The sequence below is a fragment of the Lutra lutra genome, chromosome 3, assembly GCF_902655055.1.
Source record: "Lutra lutra chromosome 3, mLutLut1.2, whole genome shotgun sequence".
In the NCBI taxonomy this organism is placed as follows: domain Eukaryota; kingdom Metazoa; phylum Chordata; class Mammalia; order Carnivora; family Mustelidae; genus Lutra; species Lutra lutra.
This window is the reverse complement of record NC_062280.1, coordinates 147,840,142-147,857,691: the sequence shown is the minus strand read 5'-3', so window position 1 is coordinate 147,857,691 and position 17,550 is coordinate 147,840,142. Positions and strand designations below refer to the sequence as shown.

The 17,550-nt window shown below is 36.5% G+C and overlaps 1 protein-coding gene across 4 annotated transcripts in view; it reads left to right on the top strand.

Moving 5' to 3' along the window:
• Positions 1–17,550, top strand: part of NAA16 (N-alpha-acetyltransferase 16, NatA auxiliary subunit) — a 67,472-nt gene that overhangs the window by 27,815 nt on the left and 22,107 nt on the right. For all 4 annotated transcript variants that reach the window (XM_047720044.1, XM_047720045.1, XM_047720046.1 and 1 more), the window contains one exon: positions 15,288–15,360. In XM_047720044.1, coding sequence (XP_047576000.1) covers positions 15,288–15,360 — 73 coding nt within the window. The remainder of the gene's footprint in view (positions 1–15,287; positions 15,361–17,550) is intronic.

The window sequence follows — 17,550 nt, the reverse complement described above, 5'->3', positions numbered from 1 at the left end:
GAAAACAAGTTATATTTCTGTTTCTAGACATTGCTTTTTCTTTCTTAAGGTGTAAAGTCTTGTGTTCTTTTCTGTAGTCAGAATTCCTGAAAGTTACTAGTGGATAAAGAAAAGATTTTATTAGATGTGGTAAAATTATTTGTAGTGAAATCTATCACTTATGAGTTTAGTTTTGACCCATAATTTGTAAACTAGCAGTAGCTGTGAATATAATATATGGAAAACAAGGTCAATGATAGGTACTATAACTGAAGATACTTTCTTTTCTAGGGAAGCAGTTTTCATAAATAAAATGGAACAACTGGTAATATCTAGTGCTCCATAAGTAAAAAATGTCATTTACATTTTTGAAAAAGCTTATGGTTCCTTAATGTCTGTAGTATCCTTTATGTGATTTTAGTGGTGCTGCTGTCACTTTTTGATAAATAGTGTTTGATTCATGGGAAAACATGGAACAGTGCCTAGCAATAATTTCTGTAGGTTATTTAAAATAACGTTTGCCAAAATTCCTCCCTTACTCCTTTGGGCAAGGGTGAGAGAAAAAAGGTGAGACGAGACATCAGAAATAATAAAGAACTTACATGTGTGAGTTCAAATACAGGTTTCTCCCGCAACCTGAAAGTAGAGCGTTCCTGTGAAATTTCTCTTGCTGAAGTGGTGTAAAGTTTGAAGAGCAGTTAGCATTAATTTATATGGAAAATCTCGTGAACACTAATTTATATTTGAAAATTTTTTGAAATCCCCAGGCCCAAAAATTACCTCTCTTGTCTTTTCTGATGTCTTAGGACACATCTTGCTGACAGATACACAAACCAAATCGAGACAAAGCACAGATGCTCACGGACAAAGTTCACATCTAGGGTGACTTGATGCTGAATGTCCTTCCTGGGGGACTGAGCTTGGTGGTGTCCCTCAATGCTCAGAGTGTGCGATGCCTCTGTAAGGGCTTACTGCAAAACAAATGCTGAGCACTGCTTTCACTTTCTGCCTTTTTCTGGGGAACTGAAGGCACCAGTGTTTGTCTTTGGTAAAAATGAAGTGGTGTCATATGAGGAGCAAACTTTCGACAAGCCTGAGACACTGGTACTGCTTTTGTAATAGTATCTTGTGGCATCTGCTGAATACAGTGGTCTTTAAAGGATTTGTTCCTTGTAAGCCACTGAGCCATCATGGGCTCTCTCAGTTTTCACAAGGGGCACAGGATTTTCTTCTTCTTCCTCTTCTTCTTCTTTTTTTTTTTTTTTGAGAGATTTTATTTATCTGTTTGACAGAGAGCACAGAAGCAGGGGGAGCGGGAGTGGGAGAGGGAGGAGCGAACTCCTTGCTGAGCAGGGAGCCAGATGTGGGGCTCAATCCCAGGACCCCAGGATCACGACCCCAAGGCAGATGCTTTAATGACTGAACCACCCAGGTGCCCCAGACTTTTCTATTTTTTAAATCGCCCCCCTCACCGTACTGACCCCAAATGACCATCCTAAAGATGTAAAGCATTTGTTGGTATTTTATACAGCATGCAAATTACATTTTTAGAGAAGGAACTGAGAACATATTAATTTATATAGGGACCTTTGACATCTTTTTAGTGTTATCTTTAAGCATGGAATAGGAATGTTTTTCAAGTGCTTTTGAGAATTGAATTAAACCACAGAAAATTGAGTTCAGGTTATCAGATCTTAGTATTGTAAGAAAAAAATGCACAAGCATGGGGAGTACTTTTCAAATAATTATGGCCATATATATTTGTGACTTCTCCTAATAAGGGTGTTTTAAAATTGACTTCTAACCAGTAGTAAGTCTTGTAGCTAAACACTGCATTTTAACTCTGGAGGAAGTATTTAGAAGAGGTTAAGGCTGATAAACAGTTATAGTTTCATAAACTTCTGAGTCTTAAAGAATGATCCATGTTAGGTAGCATGAAAATAAAATAATATTTTGAAGTTAGACCAGGATATAGTACAATTGTAAAAAAGTATTTTAAAAATGTCTGCAGCATTTTAAATTGTGAATATGCAATTTAGAAGCATGGAGAGCATTTTTTGGATAATTCCTGTCAAGCTTTTTTTCCCCTGTGAATTTATTTGTGGTGTCTGTATGTAACTGTAATAATTTTGGCCATAAAGTTTTGTTTTTCCCTTTCCCCCCTTGCAAGTTCGTAAGTATTTTATGTGTTATTTTATAGTGTTCCTTACCTTCCTTTTTGATGACTGCCTGCTCTTTTATCGGTCATACCTCCATTGTTGAACTTTGGTTTTCCAAACTGTCCCTGTTAAAAAAAAATTATAAATATCTTTGATCACGTACCTTTACTCAGGATTATTCCCGTCTTACAAATTCTTAGGATAAATTAACGGGTAAAAGGTACGTACATTTTGTGATTCTCTGTAAACACAGGTACTTTGGTTTCTATGAGGTTGTAGACACCAGTTTTATCATTACTAGCAGTGTATGTATGTGAAAAGTTCACTGTTCCCTCACCAGCATTAGATACTCTTGAATGTTTTCCCTTGTGTTTGCTTTTCCATGGATATAGGTTTTTGTTTTTTTTTTTAACATAAAGTGGTTAAAAATGTAATATAACTAGGTTTGTTGATCTTTGTATTATGGAAGTTCATCTATTGTTTTAGAAACAGTTTGGAAGGTCCTCTTCCTCTAGGGCAGTATTTCTCAAGTTGCAGTGAAGGAGGGGATTTTGACATTTTGCAACATCTTGAGACATTTTTGATTATCACCACTGTGGGAGTATGCTACTGACACCAAACGGGTAGAGAGAGGCCAGGCATGCTGCTAAACATTCTACAGTGCGCAGGACAGCTCCCACAGCAAAGAATTCCATATTGACCTGTTGCGTTAGATAATTTGTTATAGGAACTGTCCCTAGCATTATAGGACAATAGACAGTGTCCTTGGCCTCTACCAACTAGATACCAGTAGTTCCCCCTCCCCAGTATTTTTGTTGTTGTTAATAGCTTTATTGAGATTCAAATCACATACCATAAAATTTACCTACTTTGAAGTGTACAATGCAGTGATTTTTAAAATATATTCAGAGTTTTATAACCATCACCACAGTGTAACTCTAGAAAATTTTCATCGCCCCAAAAAGAAATCCCATTCCCTTTAATATTAGACAACCACTAGTCTACCTTTTTCCCTGTGCATTTGTCTGTTCTGGGCATTTCATACAAATGAAATAACAAAATATGTGACCTTTCATTCTCTAGTGTTTTTACTTAGCATGATATTTTCATCTATGTGGTAGTGTGAATGTTTGCTTCATTCTCTTTTATCACCAAGCACTACCCCATCGTATGGCTATACCACACTGTAGCAGTTGATGGACACTTTGGTTGCTTCTCCCTTTAAGTTACTATGACTAATGCTGCTGTGCATATTTGTGTGCTAATTTTTATGTGTACTTTTTTTCTAAGATTTTATTTATATGAGAGAGAGAGAGAGAGAGAGTGCACACATATGAGCAGGGGGAGCGGCAGGCAGAGGGAGAGGGACAAGGACACTCGCTGCTGAGCAGAGCCCAATATGGGACTCGATCCCAGAACCCTGAGATCATGATCTGAGCTGAAGTCAGGTGCTTAACTGACTGAGCCACCCAGGTGCCCCTATGTGTAAATTTTCATTTTTCTCTTGGGTATATATACCCAGGAATGGAATTGCTAGTTCAAATGGTAACTCTGTGTTTACACTTTAAAAAGACTGCCAGATTGTTTGCCAAAGTAACTGTACCATTTTACATTCCCACAAGCAGTATATGAGGATTCTGATTTCCACATATCCTCACCAATAATCCACTTGTTATTACTTGGCATTTGATTATAGCCATCCTAGTGAGTGTAAAGTTGCTCTCATGGTTTGGTTAGCATTTCCCTGATGACCAATGATGTTGAATAGCTTTTCATGTGCTTGTGGGCCATTGGTATGTCTCTTTGGAGACATGTCCATTCAGACCCTTTGGGTTAGTTGTCTTTTTATTAAGTTGTATGAGTTCTTTGTATATTCCAGATATATGTCCCTCATCAGATAAATGATTTGGAAATATCTTCTATCATTCTGTGGGTTGTCTTTTCACTTTCTTGAAAATATCCTTTGATGACAAAACTTTTAATTTTTATGAAGTCCAGTTTATCTTTTTCCCTTTTGTTGCTTGTGCTTTTTTTTTTTTTTAAGATTTTATTTATTTATTTGACAGAGAGAGAGAGAGAAATCACAAGTAGGCAGAGAGGCAGGCAGAGAGAGGGGGAAGCAGGCTCACTGCTGAGCAGAGAGCCCGATGCAGGGCTCGATCCCAGGACCCTGAGATCACGACCTGAGCCGAAGGCAGAGGCTTAACCCACTGAGCCACCCAGGCGCCCCTACTTGTGCTTTTGTGTCATAACTAAGAAAGCATTTCAAAACTAGGGTCATGAATATTTATACATATTTACTGGGAGTTTTACATTTTTAGTTCATTCATTGAGATCTTTGGTCCATTGAGTTCATTTTTATTTATGGTGTGAGTCAGTCCTTCTTTTGCAGGTTGCTGTCCAGTTTCCCAGCACCATTTGTTGTGTAAAGATTCTTCTTTCTCCATTGAAAGGTCTTGGTGGTTTTGTTGAAAATAAATGGACTATAATGAGTGTTCATCCCTGGACTCTCAATTTTATTCCACTAATCTATTTGTGTGTCCTTGTGTTAGTACCACACTATCTTGATTGCAGTAGCTTTGGGATAAGTTGAAATTAGGAACTGAAGTATGAACCTTTTTCGTTTGCTCTTTTTCAAGATTCTTTTAATGCTTCCGGATTCCTTTTATTTTAATATTAATTTTAGAATCAGGTTTTCAGTTTCTATAAGGAAACCAAAGCTGGAATTTTATAGGAATTGCTTTGAATCTGTAGATCACTTTAACAATATTATGTTCTTCAGTCTATAAACTTTGGATGTCTTTTCATTTATTCATTATCTTTAATTCTTTCAACAATATTTTGTAGATTTCAATATACAAGTCTTGTACATCTTTTGTAAAATTTACTTCTAAGTACTTTATTCTTTTTAATGCTATTCTAATGGAATTATTTTCTTCATTTTATTTTCAGACTGTAATTGCTAGTATATAAAATACAGCTGATTTTTATATATTGATCTAGTATTCTGCAGCCGTGCTGAACTTGCTTATTTATTATTTATTGCTTATAGTTGGTGTAATGGATTTCTTAGATTTCTTTTTTTAAGATTTATGTATTTATTTTAGAGAGAGAGAGTGAATGCACGCAAATGGGGAAGGGGCAGAGGGACAGAATCTTCAAGCAGATTCCATGCTGAGCATGGAGCACGATCCCACAACCCATGAGATCTGAGCCGAAACCAAGAGTCAGATGCTCAGCTGACTGAACCACCCAGGCACCTCTGCCCTTACTTTCCTTAGGATTTTATGTGCAAGATCGTGTCGTCTACAAATAGCAAGTTTTATTCTTCCTTTCCATTTTGTATTCTTTTAGTTTCATTTTCTTGACTAATTGCCCTGACTGGAGCCTCCAGTAAACCATTGAATAGAAGTGATTAGAGTGGACCTCTATGTCCTGTTCCTGATCTTAGGAGAAAAAATCTAGTCTTTTGCCATAAAATATTATGTTAACCATGGGTTTATGTTTTAATTTTTATTCTTTTAAATTTTTTTATTTGACCAAGATCACAAGCAGGCAGAGAGGCAGGCAGAGAGAGAGGAAGAAGCAGGTTCCCCGCTGAGCAGAGAGCCCGATGGGGGCTCCATCCCAGCATCCTGGGATCATGACCTGAGCCGAAGGCAGAGGCTTTAACCCACTGAGCTACCCAGGCGCCCCAACCATAGGTTTTTTACAGATGCCCTTTATAATGTTGAAGAAATTCCCTTCTCTTCCTAGTTCACGAAGCATTTTTATCAGGAAAGTGTGTTGGATTTTGTCAAATGTTTTTTCTTTGTCTATTGAGGTGATTGTGTGTTATTCTCTTGCTATGATGTATTACATGAATTGATTTTCAGATGTTAAAGCAATCTTGCATTGCTGGGATAAAACCCACTTGCTCTTGGTCTGTAATTCTTTTTATATATATTGCTGGGTTCAATTTGCTAGTATTTTGTTGAGGATTTTTTTTTTTTTTTTTTTTTACCTATTCTATAGAGGTGCTGATCTGTAGTTTTCTTGTGAGGTTTTTGTCTATTTTTGATATCAGGGAAATAAAGGCCTTATAATGAGTTGGGAAGTGTTCTCTTCTCTTCTTCTTTTTGAAAAGTTTGTGAAAAATTGGTGGTATTATTAAATATTTGGCAGAATTTACCAGTGAAGTCATCTGGGCCTGGACTCTCCTTTTTGGGTAGTTTTTGATTACTTATTAGAATTCTTTACTTGTTATTGGTTTAGTCATATTTTCTACTTCTTCCTGACTTGGTTTCTAAAATTTGTTTTTCTAGAAATTTGTCAGTTTCCTCTCAGTTATCCAGTATTGGCATACAGTTAGTTGTTCCTCCTCTTCTTTTATCATCATTTTATTTCTGTTATGTCAGTAGTAATGTCCCCTCTTTCATTTTCAGTTTTAATAACTTGAGTCTCTTTTTTTTTTCCTTGTCAGTCTGCTAAAGATTTGCCAATTTTGTTGATCTTTTCAGAGGGCCAAGTTGGGTTTGTTGACCCTTTTCTACTTTGTTAATTTTCACTCTCATCTTTTTTATGTCCTTACTTCTGCTTGTTTTAAGTTTATTTTGCTTGCCTTTTCCCAGTGTCTCTTTCCTAACATGTTCTTAGTGTTCTATACTTTTGTCTTTTACCTAGCTGATTTAATGACTGGAAAAAAAATGGATTTTCTCTAACAGTAAAAATCTGTATTTTCAGAAAAAGTTAATTAATGCAATCAGTTATTATTTAATTTTAGTTCACCTGTCAAGGCTAAATAGTCTGGATAATTCTGTGTGTTTTTAGTGTCCTAAAGGAAGCAAAACGACGACGAGGAAGTTCAAATTAATTTTGGACTTCCTTTTCACCTATAATGGAAAGTTTTTTCTCATTTTCTTATCTAGCCATTCACTATGTTAGACTCTTGAGAGAAAACAGTGAATCATCATTAAGGTTTGTATAGGTTATGATAAGTGTGTTTGATTCCACTGAAGCTAGACGTCAGTGCCTGGAAGCGCTGAATCTGAGTCACTTCAAACAACATGGAAAGTGAGGACTTGATGAGACTCTGACGGGATGAGGCATCAGAGCTCTCAACCAAAGCTATATGCGTATCCATACACAGGAAGGGAAGGTAGGCTGTTTCCCAGAAGACCCGTCTTTCTTGTCTTAAATCCACCCATACTATGAGAATATCCCAAGATCCTTACTCATTTAAATAATTTATGGGGCAATGTGTGCCCTTTAGAAACTGGAGACAGTGGACACAGAGAGAAAACAGGGCCTCTTGTTCGGTGAAAAAAGAGAATCCTCATGAACTTCACTGGAAGATTTTTATGAGAAGTCGTGATTGGCTGGGAAATATCTGTAATTATTGATAGGGGTGGTGGGTATACTGGATTTTAATCCTGGAATGCATTATCTATAAGGTATCTGTGGTTCTTTCTTTATTCTCAAGTAACTCAGGCAGGTGTAAAATTGAGTTAACATCTATCATCTTTCTAACTTCAGCTGGGAAGGGAAATTAGAAAAAAATGAAGCTGGATAGCATTATAAAAATAATTGGATTCTGTCATCAGTATAATAATGGCTTTTACAGTTATGGTTCAATAAAATTCTAAGTTAAAACACTTTATTTCATATTTACTTTTGGAAAAGTGGAAGATTTTTAGAAGGTGATTTGGGGCATAATTACCAAGGAAAGCAAGTTTGATTTGTATCAGGGCAATATGAAGGAATTTTTTCCTTAGATGCTATAAGTAATGGAAGAGCTACATTAAGAATATATGTGTCTTTGTGAGAATGACAGATTTCTCACTAAAAGGAAAAAAATGGAGTCAACAATCCCTATCTTTTTTTTTTTTTTTTTAACTCAAGATTTTATTTACTTATTTGTCAGAGAAAGAGAGTGCACAAGCAGTGGGGAGGGGCAGAGGGAGAGGGAGAAACAGGCTCCGTGCTAAGCAGGGAGCCAGATGCAGGACTTGGTCCCAAGACCCTAGGATTAGGATCATGATCTGAGCTGAAGGAAGACCCTTAACTGACTGAGCCCCCAGGCATCCCGGCAATCCCTATCTTCAAAAATTCCAAAAGGCATTATTTGCAGTGGTAACAGTATCCGAGAACTCCCCAGCCCATATTTTTGAGACATTCAGATCAGCAGTTAATGATAATTACAGTTATGTGCATGAATGAGTTTTTTGTTTGTTTAAAAAGAATTTTAAATCTGGGGAGAGGAAAATAAAAGCAAGTGCTTTTCCTACCTAGGAAGACATCACAGTATAGTATAATGTCTGCTGACATGCATTTATTAATGTCCCTCATCATTTTTGCCAAATCAGGGTAACACTGATAGTGTTACTTATTTACTTCATATTTTTCATTAAATTTGATTGCTTTTTTGTTTTTCATAAAACCATGGGTTTGTGCTAATATATTTTTTATAACACAGAAAGTAAAAATAAAACTTAAATTACAGTTGTTGAATTAATTATAATCATCTTGTATTCTACCATGTGCACCACACTTTGGGAAATACTGGTTTAGGGAAGAGAGCATTGTTTTGGAATCAGGCCTGATTTGGAATGCTAATTCCATCACTCTTGGCCCAAGCACTTATCTGAGTCTGTTTCTGGATCTTAAAGTTGAGAAAAGACAATACTTGAAGGTTGATATGTGTTTTAACTAAATAATAAAATTTGTAAAGTGCTTATTGATTCAAAGAAGATGTTCAAGAGCTGGTCTTTCTTTTACCACCCTACCCCATCCTCACACCTCATCTCTGTACGAAATTACTTAATTTTAACGTTGTAGCTCTTGGACAACTTATTTCTGGGGCAGAGAAACCAAAATTGTTACTACCAATCACACATTTATTGGAAATTAATCTAGCAGTTTTGGTCCTTGTTGATAAGCTATTGTGCTTAGTTTTTTAATTTGGGTAAAATCTAAAAAACTTCTGTAGCTTTTGTGTTGCAGTAACTATTTTAGACACATGATTTGTATGTGTATATAAAAAATCTGTATTGTGCAAAATTGTGTATTGGATATGGTATTACAGAACTTTGTCTTTAAGGTTAGTAATTTTTTTTTTTTTAAGGGTTAGTAATTCTTTTAACACACACATTAAAAAGGCAGGTCAAGGGCCATATTTTAGGAAATTATAGTAGTCACAGTATTTGCTAGCAAAAATAAAGCTGCTTCAATCCTGATCAGATATTTAAGCAAGAGAAGGTGATTGAACTTTGGAATTTTTCTGCTCATAAAAAATTTTGGCCTTGTAATTTAAGATGTCTGTTTTGAGGCTTTAAGTTTTTATTGTGATCTTAGATTAGATAACAAACTCAAGTGGATTGGATTTCTTGATTTTAAATGGCAGTGACAAAACATTTTCAAGAAAAATATCCATTACATATTAAGTTTTATATAAAGGAGTTTAGTTTACTTTCTCATTGAGATATAAAGGATAAGTAAACTTGAAATGAAATGGATCCTTATATCTGAATAAAATTCTTAGTCTAAAGACAAATTTGGAAAAAATAATTGTCTACTTAATTACTAAGTTAGTGATTAAAATACAAATTTTTTAGATTAAAGAAGTATGCCTAATGAAGTAGGATTGCTGGTGTTCTCCATACTCTTTACTTAGGAGATTTCATGTGGACTTTCCATTATCTTGATTCTTTTTCTTTACTCAGATTTTATTGTGAGTCCTGAAGCTGGAAATCTTTTTCATTCAGCAGTTTTTAGATTCCTTTATGAAGAATTATGTGTAACATCAGTATATATTTTATTGTATATTTTAAATTATTGAAATAAGTAATTTTTACCCTAGAAATTCAGATACACCTTTACATAAAATCTGCTCTAGCTGCAGTTTTTGTGACTACCAGTAGATGGCATTGTAAGTTCATGAAAAAAAAAAAAATTGCCTCCGTAAATTAAACAACTTGAATACAGAATTCTAAGCCCGGAAACTTTCAAAGTTACAGATATTCTAAGTGACATTGATGGGGTGGGATTGGTCATGTGGGTTAAAAATGTCTGTTACCTTTAATTTTGTCTTACAACAATAGTTGGTAGGGATTTTGGGGTAACATTTATATCAGTTTGCAATCTTTAGTGTGTATCAGAATTAACAGGAAGCCTTGCTAAAAAGAGATTGCTGGGCCCAGAATGTGATTCTGTAAATCTGCGGTCTGGTGCCAAAATCTGTATCTCTAACAAATTACCAGGTGATGCTAATGCTCACATGAATGATGTTGATAGTCTGCGGAGCACACTCTTAAGAACCACAGGTTTTTTTTTTTCTTTTTTTTTTTATTGTGGTAAAATATAGGTACCATAAAGCTAACTACCTTATTATTTTAAGTGCACAGTTCATTGATATTGAGTACATTCACATTATTATGCAGCCATCTCCACCATCCATCCCCAGAACTCTCTTCATCTTCTAGAACTAAAACTGTATACTCAGTAAACAATAACTTCCCATTTTCCCCTTCTTTCAGCCCCTGGAAGCCATCATTATACTTCCTGTTGCTATGATTTTGAGTACCCTGAATACCTCATACAGGTGGAATCCTGGCATTTGTCTTTTTGTCACTGGCTTATTTCATGTGGCACAATGTGCTCTAGGCTCATCCGTGTGGCGGCGTATTGCAGAATTGCCTTCCCTCTTAAGGCTGAATAATACTGCATTGTGTGTATAGACCACGTACTGTTGATCCCTTCATCCATCGGCGGACATTAAGGTTGCTTTCACATTCTGGCTGTTGTGACTAGTGTTGCTGTGAATGCAAGTGTACAAATATCCCTTCAAGACCCTGCTTCCACTTCTTTTGGGTATACACCCAGAAGTGGAATTGCTGGATCATTTGGTGATTCTCTTTATAGTTTTTTGAGGAACTAACCATACTGTTTTCCAGAGTGGCTGTACCATTTTGTGTTCCCATCAAAATTGTTTTCTGGTTTTTTGATAGTAGCCATTTTCCTCCGTGTGAGGTGGTATCTCCTTTTAGTTTTGGTTTGCATTTTCATGATGATTAGTGGTGGGGGACATCTTTTCACATGCTGATTGGCCATTCTTACCTCTTCTTTGGAGAAATTCTATTCAAGTACAGTTGCCCATTTTTGAAGTCTGCTGTGTCTTTGTTCCTGGGTTTTAGGAGTTCTCTGTATATTCTGGATATTAGTCCCTTATCTAACTTGCACATATTTTCTCCCATTCTGTGGGTTTCTTTTCTTTTTTACTCTGTATAATGCCTTTTGATGCACAAAATTTTAAATTTTCATTAAGTCCAATTTGTCTTTTATTTCTTTTGTAACATGCCCTTGGTGTTGTCTCTTAAGAAATCATTGTATCCAATGTCATCAAGCTTCTGTCCTATGTTTTCTCTAAGAGTGTTATTGTTTTAGGTCCTTCCTTTAGGTTCTTGATCCATTTTGAGTTAATTTTTATATGTGGTATTATGTAAGAGTCCAGCTTCCCTCTGTTGCATATGGATATCCAGTTTTCCCAGCACCATCTGGGAAAAAACTGTCCATTCCCCATTGAGTGGCACCTATGTCAAAAATCATCTGACCATATATGTGAGGGTTTATTTCTGGGCTCTTTGTTATACCCCAGTAATCCCAATGTCAGTCTTTATGCCATTATCACACTGTTTTGATTATTGTACTATAACTTACTGTAGTAGGTTTTGAGATCTGGGGCATGAGTCCTCTAGTTTTGTTCTTTTACAAATTATTCTGGCTATTTTGGACCCTTGAGGGTCCATGTGAATTTAAGGATGTGCTTTTCTATTTCTGAAAAAAAACAAAACAAAACCCCAAAAAACAAAACAAAACAAAAAACACACACACAAGAAACCTTATTGGAATTTTGATAGTGATCACATTGAATCTGTACATCTCTTTGAGTAGTATTAACATTAGAAAATGTGTTTACTGAAGTATAGTTGACAAGAATTGACATTTTAATAATATTAAATGTTCCAGTCCATGAACATGTGATGCGTTTCCATTTATTTGTGACTTCTTTCAGTCATAGTTTGTAGTTTTCATTATACAAGTCTTTCACTTCCTTGGTTGAATTCCTAAGTATTTTATTCTTTTTGATGCTATTGTGAATTGAATCATTTTTGTAGTTTTTTTTTTTTTTTAGGTTGTTCATTGTTCCATATAGAAATACAACTAGTTTTTGTGTGTTGATTTTGTATCCCTTTACTTTGCTGAATTCATTTTTTTGGTTTTAATAGTTTTGTTGTTTTTGGAATTCTTAGGGTTTTTTGCTTTGGTTGGGTTTTTTTGAGGTAGGGGAGGGGCAGAGAGAGAGAGAGAGAGAGAGAGAAGGAGACTCTTAAGTAGGTTTCACACTCAGGACTCTGTGCCTTGATCCCAGGACCCTGAGGTTTTGACCTGAGCAGAGACCAAGAGTTGGACACTTAACTGACTGAGCCACCCAGGTACCCCAGAAATTATTAGGGGTTTTATAAGTAAGGTCATATTATTTGCAGAACAGAGATCATTTTCCATTTTCCATGCTCTGGCTGTTTTAATGGGAACCACTTGGTGTTTTGTGCACTAAACCTGATCAGGGAAAGTTTCCTGTCCTGCTCTTAGTCTCTAGTCTTAATGTATCCCTGTGAATCCAGGAGAATTGTCCATTAGTACTAAATGTGCCGTGTCTCATCCACTCATTGATACACCAAGTAGTTAGAAACTACTTTCTGGAGCCTTGTTCCTTGGGTTAAACAACTCTATGCTTCACCATGGTATAGTTTCAGCTTATTTTTATTTTCCTTTCACCTGTCAGATCAAGTTAGTAATAGTGCACACCTCATAGGGTTCTTTTGAAGATAAGTGAGTTAATACAAGTAAAGTACCTAAAACAGTGCCATGTAGGGGGTTGACTATCATCAGTATAATTATTATTTTAATACATGTAAAGCACTTGTAACGGTTACTGGCTTCTTATTGTTGTTCCTGTCTGCTGTGTTCTTTTTGTCTGGTATTATTAGTGGCATCCCATGTTTTAAAACAGGAAACTTTAAAAATTATCACTATTGGGTTGAGGGGGTAGGAGAAGAGTAAATGAAACAAGATGGGATTGGGAGGGAGACAAACCTAAGTGACTCTTAATTCACAAAACAAACTGAGGGTTGATGGGGGAGGGGGTTGGGAGAGGGGGGTGGGGTTATGGATATTGGGGAGGGTATGTGCTATGGTGAGTGCTATGAAGTGTGTAAACCTGGCGATTCGCAGACCTATACCCCCGGGGATAAAAATATATGTTTATAAAGCTGTAAAAAAAAAAAGAAAAAGAAAAAAGAAAGGATGAATACCCAAGTTTTGTAGCAACATGGACGGGACTGGAAGAGATGATGCTGAGTGAAATAAGTCAAGCAGAGAGAGTCAATTATCATATGGTTTCACTTATTTGTGGAGCATAACAAATAGCATGGAGGACAAGGGGAGATGGAGAGGAGAAGGGAGTTGAGGGAAATTGGAAGGGGAGGTGAACCATGAGAGACTATGGACTCTGAAAAACGATCTGAGAATTTTGAAGGGGTGGGGGGTGGGAGGTTGGGGGCACCAGGTGGTGGGTATGGTAGAGGGCACGGATTGCATGGAGCACTGGTTGTGGTGCAAAAATAATGAATACTGTTATGCTGAAAAAATAAAAAAATAATTAAAAAAATTATCACTATTAAAATAATACCATGTTGGTCGATACTATTAAAAGTTTTAATGGATTTCCTTCACTTTTAAATCTTTACTCTTTTTTTTTTTTTTTAAAGATTCTTATTTATTTGACAGAAAAGAGAGAGAGGGAATACAAGCAGGGGGAGTGGGAGAGGGAAAAGCAGGCTTCCCACTGAGCAAGGAGCCTAATGTGGGGCTTGATTCCAGGACCCTGGCATCGTGACTTGAGCAAAAGGCAGACGTTTAACGACTGAGCCACCCAAGCACCCCTACTCTTTATTTTTTAATTTTTTAAATTTTTATTCTTTTAAAAGATTTTATTTATTTTTTGGCACAGAGCAAGCAAGAGAGAGAGAAAGAGAGCAAGCACAAGCAGAGGAAGCAGCAGGCAGGGGAGAAGCAGGGTCCCCGCTGAAGAAGGAGCCCAACATGGGGTCAATCCCAGGACCCTGGGATCATGATCTGAGTCACTCAGGCGCCCGTCTTTGTTTTTTTGTTTGTTTGTTTGTTTTGTTTTTTTAATGAAAAAAGATTTTATTTATTTGAGAGAGAGTGAATGAGACAGAGCTCAAGAGGGCAGAGGGTCAGAGGGAGAAGCAGACTTCTGCTCAGCGCGGGAGCTGGACACGGGACTTAATCCAGGGACTCTGAGATCAGGACCTGAGCCCAAGACAGCCACTTAACCAGGAGTCCTAAAGCCTTACCCTTTTGAAATTCACAAATAAGGTAGTTCTATTTCCCAACTCATTCTGAACAGTTAACATCAATAGGCATTTAAAACCAATTATATATACAAGCTGTTTTTTTCCTCTTGGGCTTCTAATTCATGTCACTTTTTGTTAGCTGGCGCGGCTTATTGTATTTCAGTCCTACTTGAGGGGGACATTGAGACGCAAATCTGTTTATCAGAATGATCACTGAAAGTAAAGGGAGTGTAAATATCTAGTTTGGAGTTTACTTAACCTTTTCCATTGAATCACTGTGTCATTTGGATCATTTCATTTGTCTTTTTTGTTATGAGTAGCTTTAGAAAATCTGAGTATATAATTGTTTACAACTACCCGCTCTAACAGTGAGAAGCAAAAGGTAGATAAACTATTAGCCAAAAAAAAGGTTTTGTGGTAATTATTGATAATTTGTCCTTTAAAAACTCAAACCTACTTATTGAGGTGACAAGTTAATGAGATTCTGTTTTTCTATTAATAAAGAGAACAGTATATTTTCTGACTATTAATAAAGAGAGAACAGTATATTTTCTGTGTTTTTCTTGCTTTCCCCTCACACAGTGAGGAAGCAGGGGGAGCAGACATCCTGGTAGTTTAGTTATTATGTAGTCCTGAAATAACCTCTACATTGTTTCCAAATCTAATGTACTCCACAGTAAATATGAATACCATTAATAAAATATTTTTAAATTTTAAAACTATGTTTCTTTAACAGATTTCTATAATCCAGGAGCTTGTTACGAATTATGAAACCTCTCTTAAAACGTGTGACTTTTTTAGCCCTTATGGTAAGTTTAAATTAGATTGAATTGGAATTTGATTACTTACTTCAATCCATTTTTAATCACTTAGAGTAAAACTAGCCTGTATTTTATGTATGTGCTACCTGATACCTATTTACTAAATAGTTTTTGAATTTGTGAAGGAAATTAGAAGAGCACTTTCAGTCTTACTTAATTTAAATTTTCCATAATCTTGTGAGATGGGAGTTAACTGTGTTTTAACATGGGTAAACAGACTTAAGAGGTGAGTGGCTTGCTAAGATCGGACAGTTAGTTTATATTGAAACCTATTTTTCCCAAATTCCTACTTCTCTGTTCTTTCTACTCTTTTTTTACTTTAAATTCTGTATGATTTAGTCTTTTGTTTCTCTCTTTATCAGGACAGATTTATTTATTTATTTATTTATATTTTATTTATTTGATAGAGAGAAACTAGGCAGAGAGGAAGGCAGAGAGAGAGGAGGAAGCAGGCTCCCTGCGGAGCAGAGAGCCCGACGTGGGGCTCCATCCCAGGACCCTGGGATCATGACCTGAGCCGAAGGCAGAGGCTTTAACCCACTGAGCCACCCAGGCGCCCTATCAGGACAGATTTAAATTAAGCCATCTTAGTTTAAAAAACATTCTAGACGGGGCGCCTGGGTGGCTCAGTGGGTTAAAGCCTCTGCCTTCAGCTCAGGTCATGATCTCAGGGTCCTGGGTTCGAGTCCCACATCAGGATCTCTGCTCAGCAGGGAGCCTGCTTCCTCCTCTCTCTACCTTCCTCTCTGCCTACTTCTGATCTGTCTCTGTCAAAGAAATAAATAAAATCTTAAAAAAAAAAAAAAAAAAAAAAAAAAAAAAAAAAAAAAAAACATTCTAGAATGCTTTCAAGTCATGCAGATGCTAACTTCAGTCTGAGTTCTTCCTGTGTCTTTTACATGTTATTGCCCTTTTGTTTTTGTTAGTTTAAAACAAACTTCATAATGAAATAACAACACAGAAGTAGATGGGAGAATGAACCCTTGTGTCCCCATCACCCCGCCTCAGTGGCCAACATTTTGCCAGTCCTGTCTGAAGTTATCGTGTCTCTTTTCTGGGGTATTTTTATTTTTATTTTATTTTATTTTAAAGATTTTACTTATTTATTTGACAGAGATCACAAGCAGGCAAAGAGGCTGACAGAGAGAGAGAGAGAGAGAGGGAAGCAGGCTCCCCACTGAGCAGAGAGGCCTATGCGGAGCTCAATCCCAGGACCCTGAGATCATGTCCTGAGCTGAAGGCGGAGGCTTTAACCTACTGAGCCACTCAGGCGCCCCTTCTGGGGTATTTTTAAAGCAGACATCCTGTTTTACCTGTCAGTACCTTAGCACGCATCTCTAATGGTTTAAAACACTTACACAGAAGATGTAGCCAGGGTGCGAGTTCACACAAGTTAACGCTTGTATCATAATATTGAACACTCAGTCCGCATGCAAGTTTCCCCAGTTACCTCAAAAAATGTCTCTGTGTAATTGACTTATTTGGCTCCGAAAAAAGTCTACACTTTACATTTGGTTATGTCTCTGATAGTCTTTTAATCTTGAGCAGTAACCTCCCCTCCCATTAAAAACAAAAAAATCCCCACCATTTGTTAAAAGGTCATTTGTCTTATGGAATGTTCCAAGTTATGGATTTGGCTGATTGCTTTCTCCTGGTATCATTTAATATATTTTGCTCTCCATATTTCCTGTAAACCTGTAGTTAGATTTACAGGCTTGATTAAATCCAGGTTTCTTGTGAATACTTATGTGTTACTTTGTCTCACATCTGGAGCCAGAAGACATTCTGGTTTTCTCTTTGTGATGTGATGATGGATCTGGGTTTAGACGTGGTCAGCCTGATCTGCTGGTTAAAAAGTTCCTCTTACCTGGTGATTTTGGCAGCCCCTGAGGACCATTGCCTCAGTCCCTTATTTCATTCGAATCATTTTTTCCCCTGCATTTAATAATTAGAATTTTTCTTATAAAGAACTTGCCCTCATCAAATATCTGGTTCCCCTGAAATATGGTTTACATAAAAGGAACAAGATAAATACTTGTCTCTTTCCCTTATTTATTATTTGTTTTAATTTATGCTAATTTTTGTGTTTACATTGTTCTTTCATTTGATTAGTCTAGGAAACCTTTTTTTTTTTTCCTGTGGTGTGGGTAAATTCTCCTCTCTCCTCTTTCTACCTAA